This window comes from Triturus cristatus, chromosome 4_2, assembly GCF_964204655.1.
Source record: "Triturus cristatus chromosome 4_2, aTriCri1.1, whole genome shotgun sequence".
Classification (NCBI taxonomy): domain Eukaryota; kingdom Metazoa; phylum Chordata; class Amphibia; order Caudata; family Salamandridae; genus Triturus; species Triturus cristatus.
Genome location: NC_140586.1, coordinates 720,020,708 through 720,046,753, shown reverse-complemented (window position 1 = coordinate 720,046,753; position 26,046 = coordinate 720,020,708). Strand labels below are relative to the sequence as shown.

The window sequence follows — 26,046 nt, the reverse complement described above, 5'->3', positions numbered from 1 at the left end:
TCACGCTACAAGATTATCTATGACAAGTCTGAGGCTGTAAATCTAACCCTTCCAGAAGATGAAGCTACAGAATTAGAACAGTTGCTTCCTTTCTGATGCGACAAGAAATATGTTAAATTCCTAGAGGACAATATTACTCCATCTCGCACAGCTCTTTTAGACACCGACCACCCCTTTCTAATAGCGGCCATTGAATGAGACTTAGAGGCCTGGAGATCATTTATGATTTCCTGGCTAGGAATGATTAACACTATCAAAATAAATGTCCTCCTGAAGCTTTTATATTTGTTTCATGCCCTCCTGGTTTGGTTAGATTGAGGTTATCTGAATCGTATTCTAAAGCTTGTCTCCCAGCTTGCGTGGAGGGATAAGAACCCTAGACTCTCCCAGAATGTTTTCCTTCATGCAAGAGACAATGGTGGGCTTGTCCTGCTTAGTATTCCCCATTATTACACTTCGGCCAATTGAGAATAGCTGTGGTGTGGTCAAAGGCAGAATCTGGGAAGAATTGTATCCATATGGACCACGCAATAATACACAGGCCCTTATGGTACTTAATATGGGTAGATTAGAAGCACAGGCCTCCCAATGCCTATCTTAGTACACCAGTTATTAGCACCATAGAGATCTGGGATAGTGTGGACATCGGTGGTCTCCTATCCCCATCCACATTAATGGGTAATCAAGGGACCTTACCCCTGCTTTGGAGGGCCAGTCATTCCAGCAATGGTGGAGGGGGTGTGGAATAATGTCTGGCATGTATTGCTTTACCTATCCTAAACGTTTTGAACAATCCAAAGCTGAATTATGCCTCCCCTAAAAGGAATGCCTACAATATGCACAAATCAGACACTGAATCCCTTATCCATGCCTCCGACAGGCAGCTACTAAAGAGAAGATGGCTTTTGAGATACTCTTCCCATAACTAATAGGTACCACAGACAGCATTTTAAGTTTTTATCTGGAATTAGTTGCACATTAGATATTGCAACATTGACAACACAACAGGGAATGGGAATGGATACAGAGTAGGCAGGACTTCGATTAGATTGAAGAGAGTTAGCAGGGCTGAGGACTTTCAGATCCATAGCAGGCAGGGTACTCCCATGGAAATTATGATATGGGTGGCATTACACCTCCCCCTCTGTCCTTACTGGATGTTTTCTAATGCAAATCCCAGATGCTGGAAGGGGTGTGATGCCGTAGGAGACTTCTTACACACTTGGTGGTAATATCCAGGGATTCCCCCACTTCCCCCTAACGCAATAGCTAAGTGTGAGTGGCAACTGGTCTTTGCAGTGTGCGGGGGCTGCAAAATTGAGACTAGCATTCAATTGGAAGAAAAAGGTCCTACTTCCAGTTTCTCAGTGATATCAGTTAATTAGGTTCATGCTAGCACCCGAACAGCTAACTAGTAATAGGTCTTTCTGAATGAATGCGCTAACATGATTGTCTTCATGTGAAGCGGACGCCAGACCACCCTCGATGGTGATAGGCTAACAGGGAAGTAGTGTTGCAAAATTCAGACCAACTATATGAGACCATGGGTTGTTTTCTTGCTTTCTGGATGGGTGGGGGAAAGACTATCATTGGGGACGGTTAGCTCGGATTAGGCTGTACATTTTTCTTTGAGTGATCCCTTCTGTGGTCAACACTAACAACGGAAATTGAACGCCTATATGTCCTTTGACATGGGATGACCTGGATGGGTAACTTACTGTGTTGAAAATTATTTGTAAAATAAATTTCAATAAACAGTTTAACAACAACAAAATGCGATGTATCTTCTGCTCTTTTTAAAGTTGGAGCAAGGTTGGGCAGTCCTGCTAAGTAGAGGAACTTCATTTCAAATCCTGGGTAAATAGATGAAGAAGGCACTTTGCTTCCACCCCCCCCTCTTTACACTTATTCATCTCTAATTTGATGGTGTCCTGGTAGCAGGTGTGCCAGCAGGAGTCACCAGAGATGGTGAGCGTGTCAGCCAGATAACATGGGTGGCACTTGTGGCGGATTGGTAGATCATGCATCTAAGTTTGAAGATGGTGCGGACCAATAGGATGAACCAGTAGAATCCCATCACGAAGGAGGTGATGTGTATATTTCAAAAATGAGATACTAGTGCGACAATATGAATTATATTGAACTGGCAATAAAGTCAGTGAATTAGTTCTGAAATCGGCATGTGGGTTCTGAAATTCTGGGGCATTTCAGAGACTGCCATTCCACCCACGTGTGGGATATTTAGTGTACAGGGACATACCCTTTGAAAGAGAGCCGATACCATGCAGTTTATTCAGCAGACCAGTGGTACCATGAAGGCAACTATTGGCTTTCTTACGCATGGCTTGATGAAGATTTCTACTCATCCCTGTCTGCATTCCTGATAGAGGGAGTATCAAGTGCCTAGGGTAGGCTTTAACAAATTATTACTCATTCAGGGTCGCAAATGTAGTTCAACCCTCTGTCTAGGATATGGCATAGCCTGAGACATTAACAATTCAATCCTCCCCTTTATGAGAGTACCAAAGCATGCACTGCCTATAGTAATCCAAGCATTAAGCAATCAAATGATAGATTACTTCCCCAACCTATTTACCTCTGAGATCAGTCAGTGTCAAAAAGGGTGCAAGATGTGGCTTTTAATTTAACTAAGCATTGGAAGTGTATAGTGCACATAGTACTGATGCGCATTCTTTTTGGCGCTAGAATAATTGCTTCGCTATGCCTTTATTTAGTGAAAGGTAAGTTGTGTGCATCTGGTGTGATAGCGTGAACATTAAAGACAGTAGGCCTCAGGTGGTAAACTTGTGGATTTTCTCAATCTAACACTCTTGGGTTAATGTTCGTATTTTATTATAAATTCATTTGGTGATACTGTTTACGCCACACCTCTGTACTACGTTTGCATGAACCCTTCATTGGAATTCTACTTCCAAATGTATACTAGGCAGTGCTCAAGGCAGAGTCTTCTCAAGTATTCTGATTTTTTTGTTTACTTAACATGTCAGCTTAGTTCAAATCACAAACCGATATCTACATAAACCGTGCTGTTTGAAGTGTCTTTTGGTTGGGAAAACAGTTTGGTGCAGAGTGAAGTAACTGGTATATGCAACTCTAATGCTGCAATTTCAGCTTTGTCCTTTTTCTTGCATTGGGAAATCCCTTATGCTACTTGTTGCTCTCACCTTTTTCTTTCTCCAGTTGGGAACGGGGGTGGCAGTAAAATCCCACACACTTATTGGTTCATGTCACTATTGTTTTTTAATATGTATCTTAGAAGGGGCTCACATCCTGCCCCCTCGCTTTCCTGGCTTTTCATTGGTTCCTGTGCTTGCCAATTACTTTTCCTCCATTTCTATTGGCTGTAGCATATTTCCCTGCATTTACTTTTATCAGTTTCCCGTAGCCAAAATACTGTTAGCATCCGCTTTCGTGGAACTTTTTTCTCACAAAGTTTTTCCTCTTTCTGCTTTTTTGGCTTGCATGATACTTTAAATTAAATTAGCAGATTTATATAGCCTTGTTTATCACTCAGAGAGATTAAGTGATTTGTCCAGAATCACAGGATGTTGCGCCGCTGAGACTCGAACCGGGATCCCCAGCTCGCAAGTCAGCAGCTCCGGCCACAGCCCCTCATCCTCTCAACTCCTGTGATACTTGTCTGGGAGCTCTTTCCTTCGTCACTTCGTCCAGGGTGGTGATTGATAAAAACCACTTATTAGTCATCTCATAGACAAAACCAATGCATTACCAATAGATCTGTGTCCTTCCTCTCCCTTCCTGACACCAACCACATCATAATTTTCTCTAATCGAGTACCTTGAGTGATGTGTTGTATGCAAACTACTGATAAACCTGGTGAAAATGATGACCCTACCTACACCTCTTTGCACACATCTGCTCCACACACTGAGGGTGTATCCCATGAGACCACAACCGTTGCCTCAAATTGAACAATCATTGGCTAAATATAAATCTAATTGTCTTGTGGGTGGTCAGCAAATTCACCAGTTGCGGGACCACATGTGGCCTGCTTTGTCGATCGCGCCGCATCTCTCTCGTGCAACATGCCGAATGCATGCTCATTGTGTGCAGTGTCCGATTCACAAGTTGAGACCATCTGAGGCGAGGGTGTATCTGTAGTAGTGCCTCATTCTACCTCATGCAGCACTGCTGAACTAGCGCTTGTGACCGGAAGTGTCTGGTGCGACCTGAATCAATGTGCAGCTGGCTGTGTGCCTCATTTCCAGGGAGGTATGGAATTTGCAACTCTTTATTGTGTGTGACCAGAACTGCCTGGTGCTGGTCGTATAAATGCACACTTGACATTGTGCCTCATTTCCGTGGAGGTGTGGAGGAGCAGATTTCTGTTCCGGTGCCTGGATTGCCTGGGTGCTTCTTTAATCGACGTGTTACTGACTGGTGCCTTCTTCTTCTGAGAAGCTCACCTGCTTCATTCCCCATTCATCGATTGTTCCTTTTGTGCCCTCACTGGGGCAGACCAACTGCCCTCTCTTCACCTAGCACCGTCTACTTCGCATTGCCAGGTAGTATTGCCCGGATCAGGTCTGGGTGGTGAGAGTAGTTGCGGAATGCTTCAGAAAGCGTGTCAAGAGATGGCGTGACCACCCCCGTGTTCCGCAGAATTGGTCTGGTGCCGGAATACTTATTCTGAAATCCTTCCATCGCCCTCAGCCCGCTTCTGCTCCACATGCGCCGCACGGCCACCAGCTGCTGCGTGTGCCCCCTGCCTGCCCTCTGCCTCGCTGCTGCCTCGTTTGCCGGCTGCCGCCGCTGCGAGTGTTTTTTGCCTTGTTTTGACGGTATATTGTGCTTGCTTAGTTTAACCTTCTTTTTTCCCCTGTTGTAACGTTTATTTGTGCCTGTTTTATTGTATTCTCCGTGTTTGCTCTCCTTCCTTGTTGTCCGCCTACCTCGTCGCCCCCCGCCCTCCCTTCCCGCCACCGCCGCTTGTCCCCGCCCCTTTTTGACTTCTGTAACCCTCCCCGCTCCCGCCTCCCAGCTGCCCCGCCCACCCGCGCACTTCGCCTTAGATGGCGACCGTGCGAACGCGCAGCGGTAACGCGCAGCGGGCGCGCCGATTGTGCGCCGAAGGCGCGCCAAAGGTAAGCCCGTCTGCGCCCGTCCGCGACCGAACCGCGCCCAGCGCCAGGACCCCTGGACCTCGACCTCGAAGACCCCGACCTACCCGCCTGACGTACTCTGCCGCCACCCTCTTCGCTCTCAACACCGGCCGACTCCCAGAATGCCACCAAGCCACCCCAAGACGCACCCACGGACCCTTCAGCTGCCACGCCTGCAAGTTCACCTGCATCCGGACCTGCCTCGCACCAGCACCCGCCAAGCCGAACACCAGCAGCACCCACCTCAAGTGCATCCTGATCAACACCCGCTCCGTCCACAGACATGCCATCGAACTCTGGAACCTCCTTGACACCACAGCTCCAGACGTTGCCTTCCTCACGGAGACCTGGATGAACGCCTCTTCAGCTCCCGACATCGCCATCGCCATCCCAGAGGGCTACAAGATCGTCCGGAGGGACCGAAACGCCAACCAGATGGGAGGAGGCATCGCCATCATCCACAGGAGCACCATCCGTCTCACGACCAGCACCGACAACACCCTGACCAGCGCCGAACACCTACATTTCCAGATCCACACCAACCCGAACACCACCCTCAGAGGCACCCTGATCTACCGACCCCCTGGACCACGCACACAATTCAGCGAGGACATCGCCGACTTTATCAGCCCGCATGCCCTCCCCTCCGCCGACTACATCCTCCTGGGAGACCTCAACTTCCATCTGGAGAACAACAACGACCACAACACCAGCACCCTGCTCGACAACCTCGCCAACCTGGGACTCAAGCAACTGGTGTCCACCCCCACCCACCTCGCCGGTCACACACTCGACGCCGTCTTCTCATCCAGCAGAGACATCGACTTCAGCCACGCCACAGAGCTTCAATGGACGGACCACAGCTGCGTCCACTTCACCTTCAAGAGAACGACGTCCCACCATCACCAGCAACAGACCGCCCGCAGAAGCTGGAACAAGATCACAGCAGACCAGCTCGCCACCTCCCTGAGCCAGCACCCTCCTGCCAGCTCAGCGAACCCCAGCCAGGCCGCCGACAACCTCACGAAGTGGATCAGCAACTGCGCGGACGAACTCGCCCCGCTGAGGACCCCGCCTAGCAGACCCGGCAGCAAGAAGGCCCCATGGTTCACCGACGAACTCAAGAGCTCCAAGAAGAACTGCCGAGCCCTCGAGAAAGTCTGGAAAAGGGAACCGACACCGGACAACAGGACCTCCTACAAACTTGCCACCCGGAAACACCACCAGCTGATCCGCGCCGCCAAGAAAACAGCATTCAAGGACCGGTTGGACAACAACGCACACAACTGCAAGGAACTCTTCAACATCGTGAAAGAGCTTTCCAACCCCAGCGCAGGAAACAACAACATCACCCCATCGCAAGACCTCTGCAACTCCCTCGCCTCATACTTCCACAACAAGATCACGGACATACACAGCAGTTTCAACAACCAACCAACGCACACCATGACCGACCAACCACCCCCCCCCACCACCACCCTCCACGCCTGGACCCCGATCAGCACCGAAGACACCATCCGCACGATGAACTCCATCCACTCCGGATCACCGACCGACCCCTGCCCTCACCACGTCTTCAACAGGGCCGACGCTGTCATCGCACCCCACCTGCAAGACATCATCAACACCTCCTTCGACACCGCCATCTTCCCTGAGAGCTGGAAACACGCCGAACTCAGCGCTCTACTCAAGAAACCAACAGCGGACCCCACCGACCTCAAGAATTACCGCCCCATCTCGCTTCTCCCGTTTCCAGCCAAAGTCATCGAGAAGACCGTCAACAAGCAGATGGCCGCCTTCCTCGAGACGAACGGATCCCTCGACCCCCTCACAGTCCGGCTTCCGAGCCAAACACAGCACCGAGACCGCCCTCATCGCCGCCACCGATGACATCCGAGCCCTGATGGACAATGGAGAAACAGCGGCCCTCATCCTCCTAGACCTCTCCGCGGCTTTCGACACGGTCTGCCACCGCACCCTAGTACGGCGCCTCAGCAACATCGGAATCCAGGACAAGGCGCTGGAATGGATCATCTCCTTCCTCGACGGAAGAACACAGAGAGTCCGCCTACCACCGTACAAGTCAGAGGCCTCCGAAGTCATCTGCGGCGTCCCCCAAGGATCATCCCTGAGCCCCACCCTCTTCAACGTCTACATGAGCCCCCTCGCGGCCATCGTACGCAAACACCACCTCAGCATAATCTCCTACGCCGACGACACCCAGCTGATCCTCTCCCTGACCAACGACCCCACCGCCGCCAGAGCCAACCTGCACGAAGGGATGAAAGAGGTAGCTGAGTGGATGACGACCAGCCGCCTGAAACTGAACTCGGACAAGACGGAGGTCCTCATCCTGGGCTCCTCACCCTCCGCCTGGGACGACTCCTGGTGGCCTCCCGCCCTGGGCACCGCACCCAAACCGACAGACCATGCACGAAACCTGGGCTTCATCCTGGACTCCTCCCTCTCCATGACCAGGCAAGTCAACACCGTCTCCTCGGCGTGCTTCAACATCCTACGCATGCTACGGAAGATCTTCTGGTGGATCCCCACAGAGACCAGGAAGACCGTCACCCAGGCCCTCGTCACCAGCCGACTGGACTACGGTAACGCCCTCTACGCCGGTACCACCGCCAAGCTCCAGAAGAGACTCCAGCGGATCCAAAACGCCTCAGCCAGACTCATCCTCGACATCCCACGATCCAGCCACATCTCCGGACATCTGAGAGACCTTCACTGGCTCCCCGTCAACAAGAGAATCACCTTCCGCCTCCTCACCCACGCACACAAAGCCCTGCACGACCAAGGCCCGAGCTACCTCAACAGCCGAGTCAACTTCTACGCTCCCAGACGCCACCTCCGATCAGCCAACCACGCCCTCGCCGCCGTCCCCCGCATCCGAAGAGCGACTACAGGAGGAAGGTCCTTCTCCTACCTGGCCGCCAAGACCTGGAACTCCCTCCCGTCCGACCTGCGCCTGACCCAAGACCACCTCTCCTTCAGAAAGAAGCTGAAGACCTGGCTGTTCGAGCAGTAGCGGCACCCCCCCCCCCAGCGCCTTGAGACCCTACGGGTATGTAGCGCGCTTTATAAGTGTCACTGATTGATTGATTGATTGATTGATTGATTGATTGATTGATGCCATGGGTGAACTTCCTGAGTAGTGGCCAAACTCCTATTTGTCGACTGTCGCCTAATTAGCCCTGCTACCTACCCCCACCTTCTACCCTGGGACCCTGACTAAGTGGGACTACGGGAGCGATCAGCTTAGTATCAGAGGAAGGGGTTTCTTAATTTCCAACCCGTGGGCGCAGGGTAACACTTGCACATTAACATTAACACCTTTCTGACATCATTGTGAACTGGGGTTCTCCCCATAACTCTGTGGTATTGAATTATAATAATTGCCAGGGTGGGTATAGTTCAAATAGTATTGCGCACTGGGGGCGGCAGAGACAGCACCAGCAGAAGTGGCTGACATCACTTCCGGCCTCTTCTTGTGCTGCAAAGGAGGAAGGAGCCCTGTCTGGGCAGTTACCTTCATCTTCAGACCCTCACAGACCCCCCCTCCGCCCCCTCAGATCTGCCCCTGCCCTCCCCCGCTCCCGCCCCAGGGGAAGGAGAGAGCCTACATGTCTGCGCAGGTTTCTGCTCAGGTAATGTGTAATTGTTTTGCTCACCTGCAAACCTGTCTCATTTCCCATTGATCGCTTTCTAGCAGTCTAGACCCAGAATGTGCAGGATGGAGGACTCATTTGATAAACGTTGGGGACGCTTACCTGCCCTTTGATTGGACCTGCCACCGGACTGCTGCTGTTTCTTTCTTCACCCTCTGCCCTTTGGAAAAGCCACAGCAACTCGCCGGACCCGCTCCACGGGTCCCGCAGCGCGTGTGACATCAGCGGGAGCGGCAGTCGGGAGAGGGGCGGTCTCTTGTGCTAGGACTTGGGGCGTGTTGTTGCTGGCAGGGCTGCGAGCACGTTAGCAGGGACTCCATCGCCCAGGAGTCCCTGCGAGCCCAATCTGATTCACCTGGGCTGCTCTCCCTGCTGACCCCGCCCTCCCGCCCACGGAGTAAAAACAGGTTCCAGGACTTTGTTCGTGGGACGCTTACCTGCCCTTTGATTGGACCTGCCACCGGACTGCTGCTGTTTCTTTCTTCACCCTCTGCCCTTTGGAAAAGCCACAGCAACTCACCGGACCCGCTCCGCGGGTCCCGCAGTGCGTGTGACATCAGCGGGAGCTGCTGTCGGGAGAGGGGCGGTCTCTTGTGCTAGGACTTGGGGCGTGTTGTTGCTGGCAGGGCTGCGAGCACGTTAGCAGGGACTCCATCGCCCAGGAGTCCCTGCGAGCCCAATCTGATTCACCTGGGCTGCTCTCCCTGCTGGCCCCGCCCCCCCGCCCATCACTCCTTCCTTTTGCTATTTTAGAAGGACACGCGCCCACCGCGCGGGAGTGCGCGGGAGCGCCCGGGCAAAGGGCGGGCCGTCTAAGGCCGTCCAAGGATGAATAAGGACGGGCCGGGCTTATCCTCTTTCATCACAGGCCTGAAGTATTTGTTTTATATTTTTAAGTGTTATTATTATCTTTTAATGGTCTGATTTATAGGTTGTTTTCTTCAGTTGGGATCTTGTCCTGTATTACTCCTCTCAAAAGAATTTCCCCATGATGGCCTTACGTTCCGGAAAGGGTAGGCAGGTTACATTGAAAACGAGTAGTGTTAAAGCAACTGGAACTTTGGATGATTTTATAATTCGGGCAACAGGGATATTGGAAAAAGAAATCGCTCTTACAGAAAAGCGCCTCTCAATAGATCTGGTAACAGGGAAACGCTCTTCACTAGGACGTATTGGTTCTATAATTACCCCTGAAAAAAGTTTAGTAAATGATCTGGTAGATAGCCCAATTCCTGTAATGAATTCTAATTCTTATTTAATTTCTTCGAGTGACCTGGTGGACTGCCCAAACGAAGACTGTATATCATCAAGCACTGCTAGTGGGGATAGCATCCAAAACTGTAATTTGAGCCTTATAGTGCCCACATTAACACAACCCCAGGTCTTAGAACCCGAGCCAGTAGGAATTGAAATTATAAAAACTAGTAAACGGAAAAAAGGAGGGGGTCACAATAAGGGTAGTAGAGCCAAAACAGTAAAAATAAATACTTTAAGAGTAACATCGAAATCAGCAAAACAGAGGGGGATTTCATCTGGGGATTATGTACATACAAATCATTCCTGCCCAAATAATGATGAATTATTGCTTAATATTGAAAAGCTGGTTAAAGGGCTTCTGACGCCTCTTGTAGAAAGAACGCAAATAGTAAATTTGAAACTGGACCAATTAGAACATCTTATATCGGTCAATACTCGTTGTCTTGAGAAATTGGCTAAGAACAGTAAACCTACTGTAACCATGGGGGGTAACCCCAATGCTATAAAGAAAGTGGGACCAAAAAATCAAGTTGCAGTGTCGCAAATGGCCGCAACTGCTACTCTTGCTAAAGTACCCTTACAAACTGCCTCAAATAATTCTACTTTGGTGGTTGCTATGGGTTGTCAGCAAAAGCCCGCAGTGGCCGCTGCATCCACATCAAAGTTATCCGCACCCAAGCAGGCAGTCACTTCTGGGCTTAGGGTAATACCACAACAGGGACTTATAAATCATAGAGAAAAAGCTCCACTAAAGAAGCCGGTTTGTGTAGATCTACCCCCTGACTGCGCTCCTTTTATTGCAATTTTGACAGGAGTCCCAGGAGTCAGGCCAAATCAATTGGAGTCAAACATGGATCTTAGAAATAAAGTAACCTTTTGGCTCAATAAAAATAGGGCACTTCCCCCTGCCTCTAGAACAGAAATATTAAGTGTCCGAAGGGTTCCTTGGGTGGGGCCAAGTGAGAAAGATTTGGAGGGGGATTGTATCCTCATAAACTTTAGGGACAATTGGGTTAAAGATTTTATTTGTTGTAAACTAAGGTTTGGTAGATTGGGGGATATACAATGTATAGGCTTAGAATACTTTTACCCCAATCTAAAGCATGTTGCTTTTCAACAATCCCAAAATTATCCTAGGATGAGACCCCAGGGTGAGAAATATTTCGGTGGACACCAAGTAATATTCCTTTACAACCACCGCGAAATCATCACGGAATGAGATTTCGGGGTGAGGAATACCTTGGGTGGATGCCAAATAATATTGCCCTAAGTAATCGTTTTGACCCACTCATGGGGATGGAGGGGATAGACTGACTACCAACCAGTCAAAAGCCCATTGAATTATTCAGCGAAAAGGCTAGTTCCTTAGTGGAACATAGTTATGATGGATCGAGGGATAATACTAATGAGGTGGTATTAACTTGTAATGTACAACGGGATAATCTCTTGGAATCAGAGGTTTGTGATATTGTAGATTATGAGCTGACCTTGCCTGCCCCTAGGTTGGATGGGGCCACCCGTATCGAACATCCAGGTAATCCGTCAGGGGAAACAAGGTTCCGCCTGATTTCGTGGAATATTGCAGGCCTTTCTGGGAGACTACAAGATGAAGCATGGCTGGATTATGCGGGTAGCCATGATATCTTGTGTCTCCAGGAGACATGGAGTAGAACTGATCAGGATATTGACGGTTTTCAGTCCTTTAGTGTACTAGCTGTGCCATCACAGGCAGGCAGGGCAAAGGGTGGGATACTGACTGCACTTTCCCTAAAATTGAATAATTTAACAACATCTAAAATAGTGGACACTCCCTGGTACCAATTACTTTTGCTACAATCTGTTTCCTGTGCCCTTATTGTTGATTAATTGGTATCACAATGTCTTTGATAAAAATGAAATATCTGTAATTGTGAGCTTGCAGGAAGCTATATCCAAGGTGCGTAGCGATTTACCCCTACTTTTTATCATTTGGGTTGGTGATTTCAACTGCTCATTGTGTAAATTTGGTGGGTCAAATGTATGTGGCTTGGAAGATCTAAATGAACACCCTGTGCAACACTTTAAGCACACACCCCATGGTGATGCGTTAAATAACATTATTGTAATTAACGATTTATGCATAATGGAACCATGGGTTGCCCCAAATCCCCTCCCAATACCAACTTTCCAGGGAACTAGAGGCTCGATGAGTGTTATTGACTTTGCCATTGTGTCCAGTGGTTATTTATTGGTAATGACAAGATCAAGGGTTTTAAATGGTTTGATGCTGTATGTTCTGCCTCTCTAAAATCATTAAAAATGGCTTTGCAACAAAAACCAAGGAATAAGGAGCTGGTAAAAACGACTAGAGGCGCCTACAAAGAGGCAATTAGAAAACGGAAGTTGGACTTAAAAAAACCTCGCTTGGGATGATTTAGAGAAGGCCTCGGAATTAATAGACAGCAAGCTTTTTTGGGAAGTGGTAAATCGCCCCCTATTTTCTAGCAATGATAAGGATAATATGGTGATGCAGATAACAGGTGAGACATGGGAGGCCCATTTTGGGGCAATTTTTAATCCCAATTCACTAGCGCTCTTAGGGCTGCAGGATGAAACAAAGGATATGGAGTTCTCGCTGACAGCTTCTTTGCTTAGTTCTTCGCTTACATTGCAGGAAGTTGAAGAGGCCTTGAGGAAAGGTGTCCCACTAAAAGCCCCTGGCCCAGATGCAGTGCCATTGGACTTTTTTTAAACATAACATTGTTGTATGGGCCCCATTGCTGCTGAATGTATTTAAAGCGGTTATTGTTGGTCGTATTCCCCTATCCTGGAAGGAGGCAGTGGTGGTGCCGATTTTCAAGAAGGGTGATAAGAGCGACCCTCGTTGTTATCGCCCAATATCATTAATTGACGCATCATGTAAATTACTGGGAAGGATAATCCTTATTAGATTGGAGACGTGGGCAGACTCTGTGGGCCTAATTGTAGATTCCCAATATGGATTCAGAAGAGGAAAGGGAACAATCGAACAGTGTCTAAATTTGGCACTGATTATGAGTAAGTACATGAAGGCCAGGAATTCTTCTGTTCATCTGGCCTCATGGACTTATCCAGTGCCTTTGACACTGTTTGCAGAAACAAATTATGGTGAATGATGGAGGATATGGGTTTTGAGGAACCCTTGGTTACCCTGCTCCGCAGATTACATGCAGCTACAACCGTGGCAATAAGGTTTGGGCCGGGGGGGGAAAAACAAAATCTGTCCCCTCAACTGAGGGTGTGCGACAAGGTTGCATTTTAGCGCCTTTTTTGTTCCTAGTTTATACAAATGGCTTGGAAAAGTACTTGTTGGATCATTGCTCTGATTTCCCAAAGGTAAACGGCAAGAAGATACCTATGTTATCTTATGCCGATGATACGGTATTAATGACCCTCACAGCAAATAGCATGCAGACTTGTCTGGATGCATTTAATAACCTCATGTTGGACCTGGACCTAAAGGTAAACTTTGCAAAATCTTTCGCAATGGGCTGTGGTCCAAAAGGGACAAAAACCCGCAAGTTTATGGTAACCAACAACACCATTGAAAAAGTGGATAATTTTAATTACTTGGGAAATCTTTTTAACAGTAAATTGAGTTGGGTCCCCTTGATGAAGGCGCGAGTACAAAGTACTAGTCGATCCATAGAGGGTCTTTTTCGCTTTTGTAGTAAACTAGGGCAACAACCGGTCGCACAATTAAAAAGCTTGTATAGAGCAAAATGCTTATCTGTGGCCACTTATGGGGCAGAGGTCTGGGGTACAGAAAGCCCAGCCATGATCCAGGTCATGGAAAACAAATTTATGAAGCGTTTGATGTCAATCCCATCAGGTTCATCTAACAGTTTCTGTCACACTGAGATGGGAATGGAATATGTGACTGACATCATTCGCATTTCGCCCTTATTATTATGGGGTAAAATATGGCTATCAGAAGACCTTCAGCTCTCTAAAGATATCCTCCAAGACTGCAAAAACCTTGACCATGCAATGCAGATCCCATGGCTTTCATACGTCAGCGATACTTTGCACAGAATAGGTCTGGGCCACTTTTATGACAACCCCGAAAAAATACAGGGAGACATGAAAACTCTAATTAAAACAAGTTATCGTAAAAGTTTAAGCATGTCATGTCTAGACCAGTCAATAAACTGCTTGGGCACACTACAGAACCAATTTTATCTAACATTTACCACTCATGTGCAATGGCGTTTTTACCTGACAAGGTTTAGACTAAACACACTTCGTTTTCTTTTTGCCTTTCCAAAACAAGGGGGTTGGTGTAAGAGGCTGTCCCCTTGTCCTTGTATTAACAAAGTTAGTCAAAGTACTATCCATATTGTTCTTTTTTGTCCCTTATATGAGGAACCAAGGAGTAGGTTTATTAAGCCTATTCTAAAAGAACAGCAACCATGTAATTATAAAGAAGGCTATGACTACTTGTTATCATTATCATCTCCTGGAGTATGTTGTGCTATGTTAAGTTTTATAAGATTGTCTCTCCAGATCAGGAAACGGTATAGCTAGTTTGGTCTAAAAACCTTTTATGGTTCCCATTGCTTTCTGACAAATTATGTAAAATTGTACACATTTTTCTTTTTATTCTTTTAATGTACAAATTGTAGAATGATTTTCTAGTGGTGTTCTGTATACTTTTATGATTCTTTCTTTTTGAATCGAATAAAGTTTATGAATCGAATCGTATTGCGCACTGCATAAGGATGCTGGAGGTAAAGTAGGATCTTTCCCAAGTGTGCATATTACCAATGTCATTTTAACACGGTTGGACCAAGTACTGCTAGTGATAATTCCAACTACGATTTATGCCCAGAAATACATGATGTTCATGTTGTGCTAATTAATGTGTGTGTTGAATACAAACTTTATTTACATACAGCACATGTGAAGTCTCTTTTGTGACTGTGTATTAATTGTGTGAGAGCGCTGTGCCAATGCTTTAAAAATTTCCTCCTTGATAAGCCTGACTGCTCAGTGCCAAGCTACCCTAGGGTGAGTGCAGGTTATACAGTGAGTGTTATCACCCACCCCTACCAGGAGTTGTAGGTTCTGCCTGGCAGTAGCACTGCCTGAGCCAACCAGAAAGTAGCAGTTCCAACACCGACTGCCAGACTTCCAAGTATACCAACTCATCCAGAATGCACTCCGCTTATAATCTAGATCCCCAAGAGAAATGTCTGGAAATTGATGACTTCTCCTGCCTGTGAAAGATGGGAAGCTGGCAAAAGTACAGCAGTTTCAGTCAAAGGGAACCCTCAAAGGATGGAGTCACTGGATCAGGAGGAAATGGTCAAAATAGAATGGGGCAGGCGATGGTGTAAAGTGGTGAAGAACAACAACCAAGACAATTCTCAAAGGGGAAACATAATAAGGCAGGAACTTGAACACAGTCAGTAAAAGGTCCAATTACTTATTCAGTAAAAGGCAGCAACCGGTTTGGGAAACAGGAGAACTCTAGCAGGTCATATCACATGCTGAGGAAGTTGCTGAGACACTGAACCGGGAAGCACCCAGACTCCTAACTCCCCTAGCCAATCACAACAGTGCCTTAAAGCAGTGTTGTGATTTGTCTGAGCGCCGTGGTTCGGCGCTCAGAGAGGGAGTGAAAGTCTGTGCATGTTACAACCTGGTGGGGAACATGCGAAGTGTGCATGACGGTTTGGCCGGGCCAAGACGGCCGGGCAAACCGTCATGCGCACTTGAGTGTGTTCACCAGTCCTCCCCCTTACCCCTGGTCTGGCAGCCCAGCCCCGCCCCGCCCCAGGAAACGGAAAACTAAAATGATAATAACTTTGGTTATTATCATTTTAGTTTTCCTTTAACTACTGCTTGGAAGAGCCGTTGCTGCTGTAAGGCACAGGATACAGACCCGTAACTGCTGTTAATTTCCAACCTATATTTGAGTGCCTAGCATCAAGAAATGCACAGCACAATTATATTTTTACTATATGAAACAAACATATATACACACTGACACTAATTTAAAAAAATCTGGAACTATGAACTGAAGAATACATTTGAAAGAATAATTGTCCGGTGGTGGTTTTTCTTTGGCATACGAGCTGTGTCGTAAATTATGCTTCATAAGTCCAGAATGTAAACGTAATTGGAACTAATGCGAGCAACTTCATTTCATCATTTTTTGTAGGTTGACATTGCTTCAGGAATGTCTATCGAAGGAATGTGTTATGCACAGGTATGTAATCCTAAACCAATGTGGTATTTCATGCTCATGGAATCGTTTTTCTGCAGGTGCAACCTTACATCTGCACTTCACTGCATGGAAGGCAGCTGAATATGTGTCCATGAACGATGCTGCTAGCCTGAGTCCATGCAACTGATGCCTTTACTTCTGTACTGTTGAATAATTATGTTCACTCCTATTTACTCTTATGCACGGACCAGGCAACTTGCTTTTAAACATATGGAGGACCCCCTAGATGAAAGCTAACGTATAGCTCTGATGTTCCTTGAATGCTGAATGGGATTTCAGGAGCACCCTAGAGGTGGCCCAATCATTCCCTGAGAACTGCAGCCAAGTAACATAGGCATCCAGTCCATTGGCTCTTTCAAGTGCTAGGTCTATGTTCCATCTCCCGCTTCTTATCTAGCGCCTTGTGCATTCACTGACGTTGTTAAATAAATAGCGCCAACTGTAATTCCAGATGTTTGTAGCCAACACACAGATCCCTCTGCTTGTGGAACAGAAATATTTATGGGAGAGGGATTACTATTTATGTGTTTATTTTGGCAAAATGGAGTCAATAATATTGTGCGGTTCTGAGGTAGGGGAGATTTTAGCCATTGTCTAGGACTCTGACCTAACCATCTGTCAACCATCTATCCAGTTCAACTGCAGTGCTGGGCTGGGCGTTATTATTCTTATTATTCTTATAGAAACACACACACAAATGAAATGTTTAAAAATGAAAATCCCAGCGGTTAAAGTGACATTATAGTTAGGTGTAGGAATGAGGCACAACCTAACGTGAAACAAAAAACACTGAAATACGACAGTTCTAGTTTAGTGAACTAAATAGAACTTGCCCCTCCATCATGCACTGTTTATGACCTGACATATTACATCACTTATGACATGTTAAATGACACCAAACATAACATCTCAGTCATAGCCAGAACACACATAGGACTCACTCATTGCTAGGCTCTGGTGAGGCTCTGGACCCAACACTCCTTTTTACACAAAATTACAAAACGCACACATTGAGTACAGTTCTAACTTTTTGCCAGATTTGATATTGTGTTCAGCCGTTTTTTTCTGTATCTGTGATTGAAGTTTGCTGTAGGAATTAACATGGGAAATCATTGCTTTAGGACCCCCCTTTTTTAGGTTTCACCTGTACAGCGGTTGCGCTGAGCTTGCAAAGTCTTTGTATTATTTTTTTTTTATTCTCTTCTTTTATTAGACAGTTGCGATGGTACAGTGAGTAATCACAAAGCCACATTTTGATAGTAAATGAAAAGGCACATGGATACATTCACAGATCAAGTCAGTACACAATACATTGTTAAACGATGGGAAGGTCAATATCCAGATCATTTTTCTGCAGTTCAACCGAAGGGAGGGATGCATATGTCACCCTGGAACTTATTCCACTTCGCCCACTTATTTATTTATTAATTAAATTTATAATGCACGACAGCTACTCAAAAAGGGTTTCCCGCCGCAAAAGCAGATCAGAGAAAGTGTATAACAGGCAACATGCTATTGGTTAAAAAGCCACGTCTTCAATGATTTGCGAAATTGGACGTATTCTGTCTCGTTACGGAGAGCTATGGGCAGGGCATTCCAGAGTGAGGGGCCTAGGTGCAAGAATGACCTTCCACCTACCCGAGATAATTTAATTCTCGGAACAAAAAACTTCCCCTGAGTGGCTGAACGGAGATTGCGAGGCGGGACATAAGGACGGACCAGTGATTGGCGATATTAAGGGGCAATTCCTGTTTTGATTTTGAATATGTAGCTCAGGGCTTTGAACTTGATGCGGATCTCTACCCTGAGCCAGCGCAGGTCTCTTAGATGGCCGGAAATAGAGGTGTTTCTAGGCACCCAGCACAAAAGCCTTGCCGCGGAGTTTTGGACAATCTGCAGCCTGCAAGTCACCTCCTTGTTTGAGCACAAATAGAGAACATTGCCGTAGTCCAGCTTTGAAGTGATCAATGCATGGACAACGGTTTTCTGAGTGGGCTTTGGTAGCATCCAGATGACTTTTTTTAGCCACTTCAGGATTGTAAAGCATGTGGCTGCTACCTTGACAGAGAAAGAACACCCATCTCACCGGGCCAGTGTTGAGGGCCCCAGAGTTCCTTGTTCTTCCCAAATATGAGGACCTCGGTTTTCTTACCATTGAGTTTGAGGAACTTTGATTGCATCCTCAAACTCAATGGTGAGAAAACCGAGCCCACTTGTGATCCTATTTTGAAGGACAACCTCTATGTTTGAAAACATCCTTCTCCGCTATCATGGCATTGTCCAAGTCTTTAGCCCACTTTGTGTATAAAGGTAGATCTCCAGTCCCCAACCCCTGAGCTTATGTTTCTTTTAGCAAGGACAAACCCCAGAGACACCCATGTATGCTCTGTTTTAGTGAGGTCTGTGGCCTCCCACACATTCAATTGACACAACCGCGCGGAGTGAACAATACTCATCCCACTCACCCTCGCCAAAATAGAGATAATTTTCCCCCAATAAGGCTGAACCTTTGGGCACTCCCAGATTGTATGGAAGAAGGAAGTCTTTTGTATTTTATTAAAAAAATCTTTAAAAGGGCTTACACCCCACCTTTACTTTACATTTGTTTGCATGCTTGTCACTCTGTTTTCCTTGCTTGCTGTTGGTTGAAGTATGCTATTTCCTGTTGTGTTTCTTTTTTTGTGTGTTTTCTTATCAGAGGAGCTTGGACCAAGTTCTCGCTTTGAACTTTTCCTCCTCCTTTTATGGCACTACTTTTTTCTTTGTGATTAAGTGTGTTTGATAATGCACCAACCGAACCTGACTCTGCTTTTCACATTTGTATCTTGTATCTAGTTTTATATAGCACCAACACCACCGAAGGTATTGGAGCATTTACATAAACACTAGTTACTTTACACAAGGACACATTCATTTTTGTAGGCACGTGAAGATTAAGTGATTTGCCCAGAGCCATGGATGTTAAGCCAACACTAAAACTCAGACTAGTTTTCCCAGCTCCATAGTTGGTTGCTACTGCTCATGAGCCGCATCCTCTCCAAAGAGGATGCCACATCGTCTACCTAGCCTTGGCCTCAGTTCCACATTTTGTGATTACGGGCAGAACACTTAATTTCCCCATGGCTGCCCGCATTTGCTGTTGATTGCCCTTTCACCTCCCGCCTGTCGCTGCATGCCCCTGTTGAACTCCATTGCACAAATCCCCTCCTCCACTGACTCTGTTTTCACATTCTTTTTGTGCAGTTTTATGTAGCGCCAACACCACTCAAAGGTATTGGACTGCTTTACATAAGCACCAGTTACTATTCTTTGTGCGGTTGTATATAGGTTCAACACCACCGGAAGGTATTGAATCTCTTTACAGTAGTGGTAGCTACTTTTTTGAGTGCAGTTTTAAATAGCACCAAAACCACCCGAAGGTATTAGAGTGCTTTGCATTAGCACCAGTTACTTTACACAAGGTCACATTCATTTTTGTAGGCATGACGAGATTAAGTGATTTGCCAAAATCAAGGATGTTAGGCTGACGCCAAAACTCAAACCTGGTTTACCAGCTCCATAGTCGACAGCTCTGGCCCTTACGCCACATCCTCTCCCGAAAGAGTGCCATGCCATCTCCCTAGCCTCAGTCTTAGTTCCACATTTTGTGATTATGGATAAACCAGTTAATCTCGTAATTTCTAAGCACAACAAGCATTGGCAAAGCCAGTAGGTTTCACCTGGGCGAAATCTATTGTTTTTAGGTCTCTGCTAGGCAGCGCAAGCGCTGCACGACTAGACAGCTCATGCGCTGTCTTGAACAGACATGCTGTGTGTTCTATCTATGAGCTTAAAGGGTGCCCATCTCATACCATTGGTATAATTCAGCGGCGCTCTAATTTTCTTTGATGGCATTTGTGATGGCATGTGGGCGTCATGCCCTCTTCTTGTTTGGCCCTCTCATAGCGCATGGACCAAGTACATGTCTCCTTACACTGCTCCTCAACTGTTTTCACTATCACTTCCACATTTGTTCAGCAAGTCACCTCAACACCAAACAAGCATTGGCTAAGCCAATAGAATTTGGCCATGCCAGAGCTATTGGCCTTGTCAATGTGAATGTTTTTAGCCATGTTTTCTAGCAGCACATCTGCTGTTCAGCAGCGCTGAAAGTCACTGAAAAAAGAGTTATGATGCTGCCAGCGCAGGCCATGTCACAGCGCTTTAATGTGTTACAAGGGACAGGGCAATAAACGTTATATTTGAGGCGATGAGACTCTGCGTCGGCTCAACATCCTGGGATTCTGGGCTTTCAGGGTCTTTCAGCCATGCTGCACAGCAGCTGTGCTGCTAGACAACATAGCTAAAAGACATTCACATTGAAAAGACCAGTATCCTCTAACAAAATCTTCGGGTTATGTAAATAGTTTTATATGCAGTGTCACTTTAAATGTGACATTGTCAACAAAATAATACATCTCTCAAAGATGTTTAATAATGACTGACACTTTTCACCCAATTCATTTTTGTCTTTGGGATGTGATTGTTTGTTGAGAATAGAATTCATAACTTGAACACGTAACCCACAGCTCATACACCAAATGCTCATGACCTTACAATGGAGGCGACTGATTCAATTACAAACCTCAGAAGTAATCTTACTGATGAAATTACATACCACATTACTTTTGACAAATGAAAGAGACAAATATGACGGTACTATCATTTGTTGGTTTGAGTATGTGTTTTTATGTAATTACATGGCGCTTTTAAGTATTGTTATTTATTTTCATACATTTTATGAGGACATAAACATTGCATTTGGTGTGTGAGTTGTGGTTTGTATGGTTGGTGTGAGTTACTAATTGTGATCCTAACCATAGGTTGAGAATTTCAGTGTTTTTTCGGTTCAACTTTGTAACAATAACTCTATTTTAATATAGTTTTTTCAAGTGTATTTCTGAAGTTTTTTAAAACCTACATTTAAGTGTTATAACCAAAGCTAACCTCAGCTTTGCTTTACCCTTTTGTTTTTTCAGTGAATTTGTATTAATATATTTTTAATTATTTATCACTTCCAATAGCTAAATTGCTGTTTTACTGGCTACCCGAAGTGCAGACAAAATACAGTGTTTAAAGTTAGTAAGTAAAATAAATCATGTAAAAAAATACACATTGAACCAGATTTGTCAGGGAAGAGAAATTAACTATTTTAGGAATTGTGAACAATGTGCAGAGGCTTTGTGCAACCATTTAAAGAGATGGGAGACAATGGAAAAAGTTGACGGACCCACTGTCCCTTGCTGTGCGCTGAGGTGGGTGGTAGTAAAATGTGAATGACCTTTTAACAGACCATTGTGTGAAGCCCACTCAGCAAAAGCCCCTCTCTGTATGGATATTATGTTTGATTTTCTTTTTTTTAGAAAGCAGTTCTGCCTAGACAGCTGAGGGCATCCTAAAAGCATGATCAAGAAAGCGAATTCTTGTATCCTGCTACATCTCTACACCATATCTGTGCATTCACCTCCCCCCCCATACCACCACCACCAATGGATGCCGCTGTCTCCACTATACAAATTAGAGGCAGTGCACCTTGGTTGTCGCTCTGTGAGAGTGGCTGGGTAAGAGGGAGAGCAGCACCTACCACTGACACCAGATTTGTTGAAAAAGGCCCCTTTATTGGAACAGGTGCACAATCGCCAAAACAACCCGGGCCTGCCTTATAAAACTACAAACCTCTCTATATAAAATTGTTCAAAGTTGTTCACCTATGTTAAGCTAACTCCATTTCTAAATATCCCCTCCACAACAACTTAATTCTGTAATTGTGTACTTGTTCCAGAGCTGATCAACTGAGACCTTCAAACTCCCCGCCCTCTTTCCTACAACTGTTACCCTCTAACAAACTAAATATCTTAAATAACCTTTAACTTCCCGCCTCCACCAGCTGTGAACTTGCCTACCCTTTCAGCCTGAATTACAGCTCTCAACAACAATAAACTTCGGTAAACCATGGCAACTTCTTGCAAACTGCCCCCCAGAAAAAAGGGGGCGGGGCCCCGCCGCAACTTTTTCTGCACACCCCCCCACCTTGGGATACTTGACTAACTGCAACAAGTACAACTCCCTGCCCATGAAAGACAAGTGTACTTAATCCCCACGGAATATTCCCGGTCATAATAATGCTGATCCGAATGCTCCACTCCAGCCAAACCAACATCCTTACAAAATTAGCGCATCTCTTTGTTGAGCTTTCGCAAAGCCCTGTCTATTGCTGCCAGCCTAAGGGCCCCATGCCAGACCCTCCTGGGTACAAACTGTGTCCATAACACATGGCATCCAGCCCACTGCCTCCGAATCTCCTTTAAGTCCTACTTCATTGTCTTTATCAATGCTAAACCTTTCTCCACTACCAAATCGTTTTCTCCTAAGTGTAACAACAAGCTATCAGGTATCTCCACACAAAGACCCTCATCAACCTGTGCATCCCTAGCAGACTGCCTGTTGACCTGACCAATTGTACCACATATCAATCTCAAATAAACATTTCTTATGTGACAACTGGTCTCCCCATATTGTCACTGCTGCCACCAAGAGAAATAAGTCCCAAAAACGAATGCTGCAGTCACCCCGCTTTGATTCCAATGGCCATTACTCTGTGCACAATTGACCCTCCAAAACAGCCCTCCTGCTGCCCCTGAAAATATCTGTGCATACAAGTCTACTTCCGTCAAGGCAGTCAATGGACTCCCATTAAAGGATTGGACAAAGACTTGTCACATCCTTGGGTCCTCTTTGACACAAGCTGACAGCCTGACATGATGATGTGGTAAAGGCAGTCCCAACAGTAACAGAGCCAACCTCCTACAAAAAGCCCTCCCAGCTCTCACCACCCAGCATAAAAAATTAAAATGCCCCAGGAACACCTGACCTTGGCTTATGCAAGCTTTGCATCTAACAGCTGCTGCATGGGCAGTTTTTTTATTCTGTGGCACTCTGGCATTCACAGCCCTGAATCGATCCCAATGCCAAGAAAAGATAGCACCGTACTGGGTCCCACTATCTTTCCTGGTGCCAGCGGCACCCAATGTCCCCCCAGGAGTGCCTGGAAACTTACCAGCTAACGCTGGAAGTCTACGGAACTGGGCTTCCCCACAAAAATGAAGTCATCCAAGTAATGAGTAATATACTCTTCCCTGTATGCCACGTGAAGAAGAGCCGTTGTAAGAATGTGCGTAACCACTCAAAGAGAGCACACAAAATCAATCAGCCCATGGGGAGCACCATATCCACAAACCATTTTCCTTCAAACTGCATTCCCAAAAGCTGAAAGTTGGCAGTGTGTACCAGAAGCAAACGGAGAGGTGAGTTAATGCCGCTCTAAGTCATTAGCCCCGTCCCACTCTTTCCACCAAGAATAAGGCCACATCACCTGAGGACACTGAAACTTGCTTTTCTAGTATAAAATTATTAACTGATTGGCCATTCGGCCATGATAGGCGTTGTATTAAGAGGAACTGACCTGGTTTCTTTCTGGGTCCCACCAGAGGCGCAACTAGAGCCAAATTTCGGGAGGGGCTGAGCAAAAATGTTGGGGGGGGGGGCTGAAATTTAAGCAATAGGCAGATTGGAGCTGCAAGGGCTCTTAGAAGGGGTGAAACAACAGCAAGGCCTCATTAACATGCAAATGGTCTTTTAAAGACCTGTGAAGTGCTCGGGTGCGGCTGCTTTTTTGCCCGGGAAGGAGTCTCATCCCGGGCTGCCACACACGACGGGGGGGGGGGGGGCTGAAGCCCTGTGAGTCCAATGGGTGTTGCGCACCTGGGTCCCACTCCTATAGGGGACACAATTAGGTCGTCCATTGGTCAATCGTCAAAGGGGCCTGCCATCCTGCATTTCTGAATCTCTTTGACCAATTTGTCCCGCACCATTTGTCTGTGCGCGCTGGCTGCTTTCAAGTTAGCCACCCAGCGCCGCACCCTCGGGCCCTCATAATCCAGCCTGAACCCCAAGTAAATCCTTGTAACAATAGCCTGGCGTCATCCTTCCAGTCATATTGGGAAAGGTAAAATTCTAACCTGTACAACTTAATTGGCGTATAAACCTTTGCCAGCAGATCCGTGTCCAACCTTCCCTGTCCTGTAAACCCTTCACCTGACTTTGATGTTTTGCCCCTATGGTTCCCTGTTTCCTATGTCCTGCCTGGTAGCCTGCTTGAACTCCATCCCCGAAGCAATTGACAAAGGCTTGTCTTCCAAATGCACTTGGAACATTCATGCCAAAATTTACAATATTCCCCAGTGCAGAGACCTTTGTTGAGATCCCAGCCCTGTCCTTTTCCGGACACCCCCCACCCTTCCCTGGGTGGAGCAACACTGAAAGGGCTGATAGACTATTGGCAAACTGCTGGCCGTAAAAATCATTTAACCAAATTTTGTGGGCCCCATAGTGTGCTTCCATAAGTCAGTTTCAAGCTCACCTCATTGTGCCTCTGGATCCATGGCCATACGGGCCCAAAAGTATTAACCATATTGCACTCATGTGTAACCTCCGTAATTTATTTGGATGAAGTCCATATACTTTAATAGTGTCGTCAACCTCTACAGGTACTTCTCATAGTACACACTAGCATAAATAAATATTGTCATCCAATTCTTCATGGTCACCGCCACCTATGGCCACTTGTACAGCTCCAATTTCTCCTCCTTTGAATCCTCTGTTCTATCCTGTATTTGATATAATTGCATTCTCTCCCTAGTTGCCATGATACCTCCTGCTCAGCCTCTGTGTGTGATATCATGGTAGGTTTATGTATGCCTGAGAGATCAGTTAGAGAGAGCCGGCTGAGCAGCAGGAAGCTGCTCCTTGTTGGACATTGAAATAGCATTTACATGACATCTGTAACCTGTAACACAGACTATTATCTTCGAATAAATGTCATCATAAAACCTACGTGGCCTGCCTATAGAGGATCATTCTTTGATTCCACCACCCTCCTTGGCCCTTAGTTCCCTATGTAAGAGTTTGAGCATCTCACCATACTCCCCCTTCTATATCCTCTCCTTAGTGGCCAGCATGAGGTGAGCCCCCAATGGTTTAGACATCACCATATAAGGCAGCTTTTTGATTTTCAACTCTTTGCTCTACAGCTTGTCTGTTTTCCCTGGCCACTCTGTCTTCTTGTCCCGGTTCTCACCTCCACCGTCCATATTTGCAATCTTCCCTGAAACTGTAGTTGCAGACCCAGGCTGTAACTTGTCCGATCCAGTTTTTCCTGTTGCCCCCAGAACCTCCTGTTTGTGTTTCCGTTGTCTCGGCACCAGTGCCACTCCTAGGTTATGCTCTTCGGTATCGACACCAGTATCCCTTACTTAAAGACCTTTCCATTGGCAGGCCTCCCCGCTCACCTAAGGCTTCCTTGCCTCCTCCCCACCGGATACCATTTTGGTGGTGTTCACCCTGCCAAATGCTACCTAACATGGCACCAAGGTTGGTGCTTGCTCTGGGACCCTCCACCTCGCCATCCTTTCTTGCCGCAAGGTGCCAGCACATCCGCCTTGAAAGTGCAGAGAACCTGTATCCTGCGAGAAACAGCCAGATTGATAAGTGGCACCCCCCCGCCCAAGCTTTCTTGCCACCCTCTCAACTCTACAATCAGACTTTCATCCTCATCCCTCACTTCCCTCTCCTCCAAACTCTCTTCATCATAATCATAATTTACAGTGTCTTTTTCAACCAC

The 26,046-nt window shown here is 46.5% G+C and overlaps 1 protein-coding gene across 2 annotated transcripts in view; it reads left to right on the top strand.

Annotated features, from left to right (window-relative positions):
* The window catches only part of LOC146834961 (enoyl-CoA hydratase domain-containing protein 2, mitochondrial-like), a 205,802-nt gene that overhangs the window by 177,382 nt on the left and 2,374 nt on the right, over positions 1-26,046 (top strand). For both annotated transcript variants that reach the window (XM_085602606.1, XM_085602605.1), the window contains one exon: positions 16,263-16,310. In XM_085602606.1, coding sequence (XP_085458732.1) covers positions 16,263-16,310 — 48 coding nt within the window. The remainder of the gene's footprint in view (positions 1-16,262; positions 16,311-26,046) is intronic.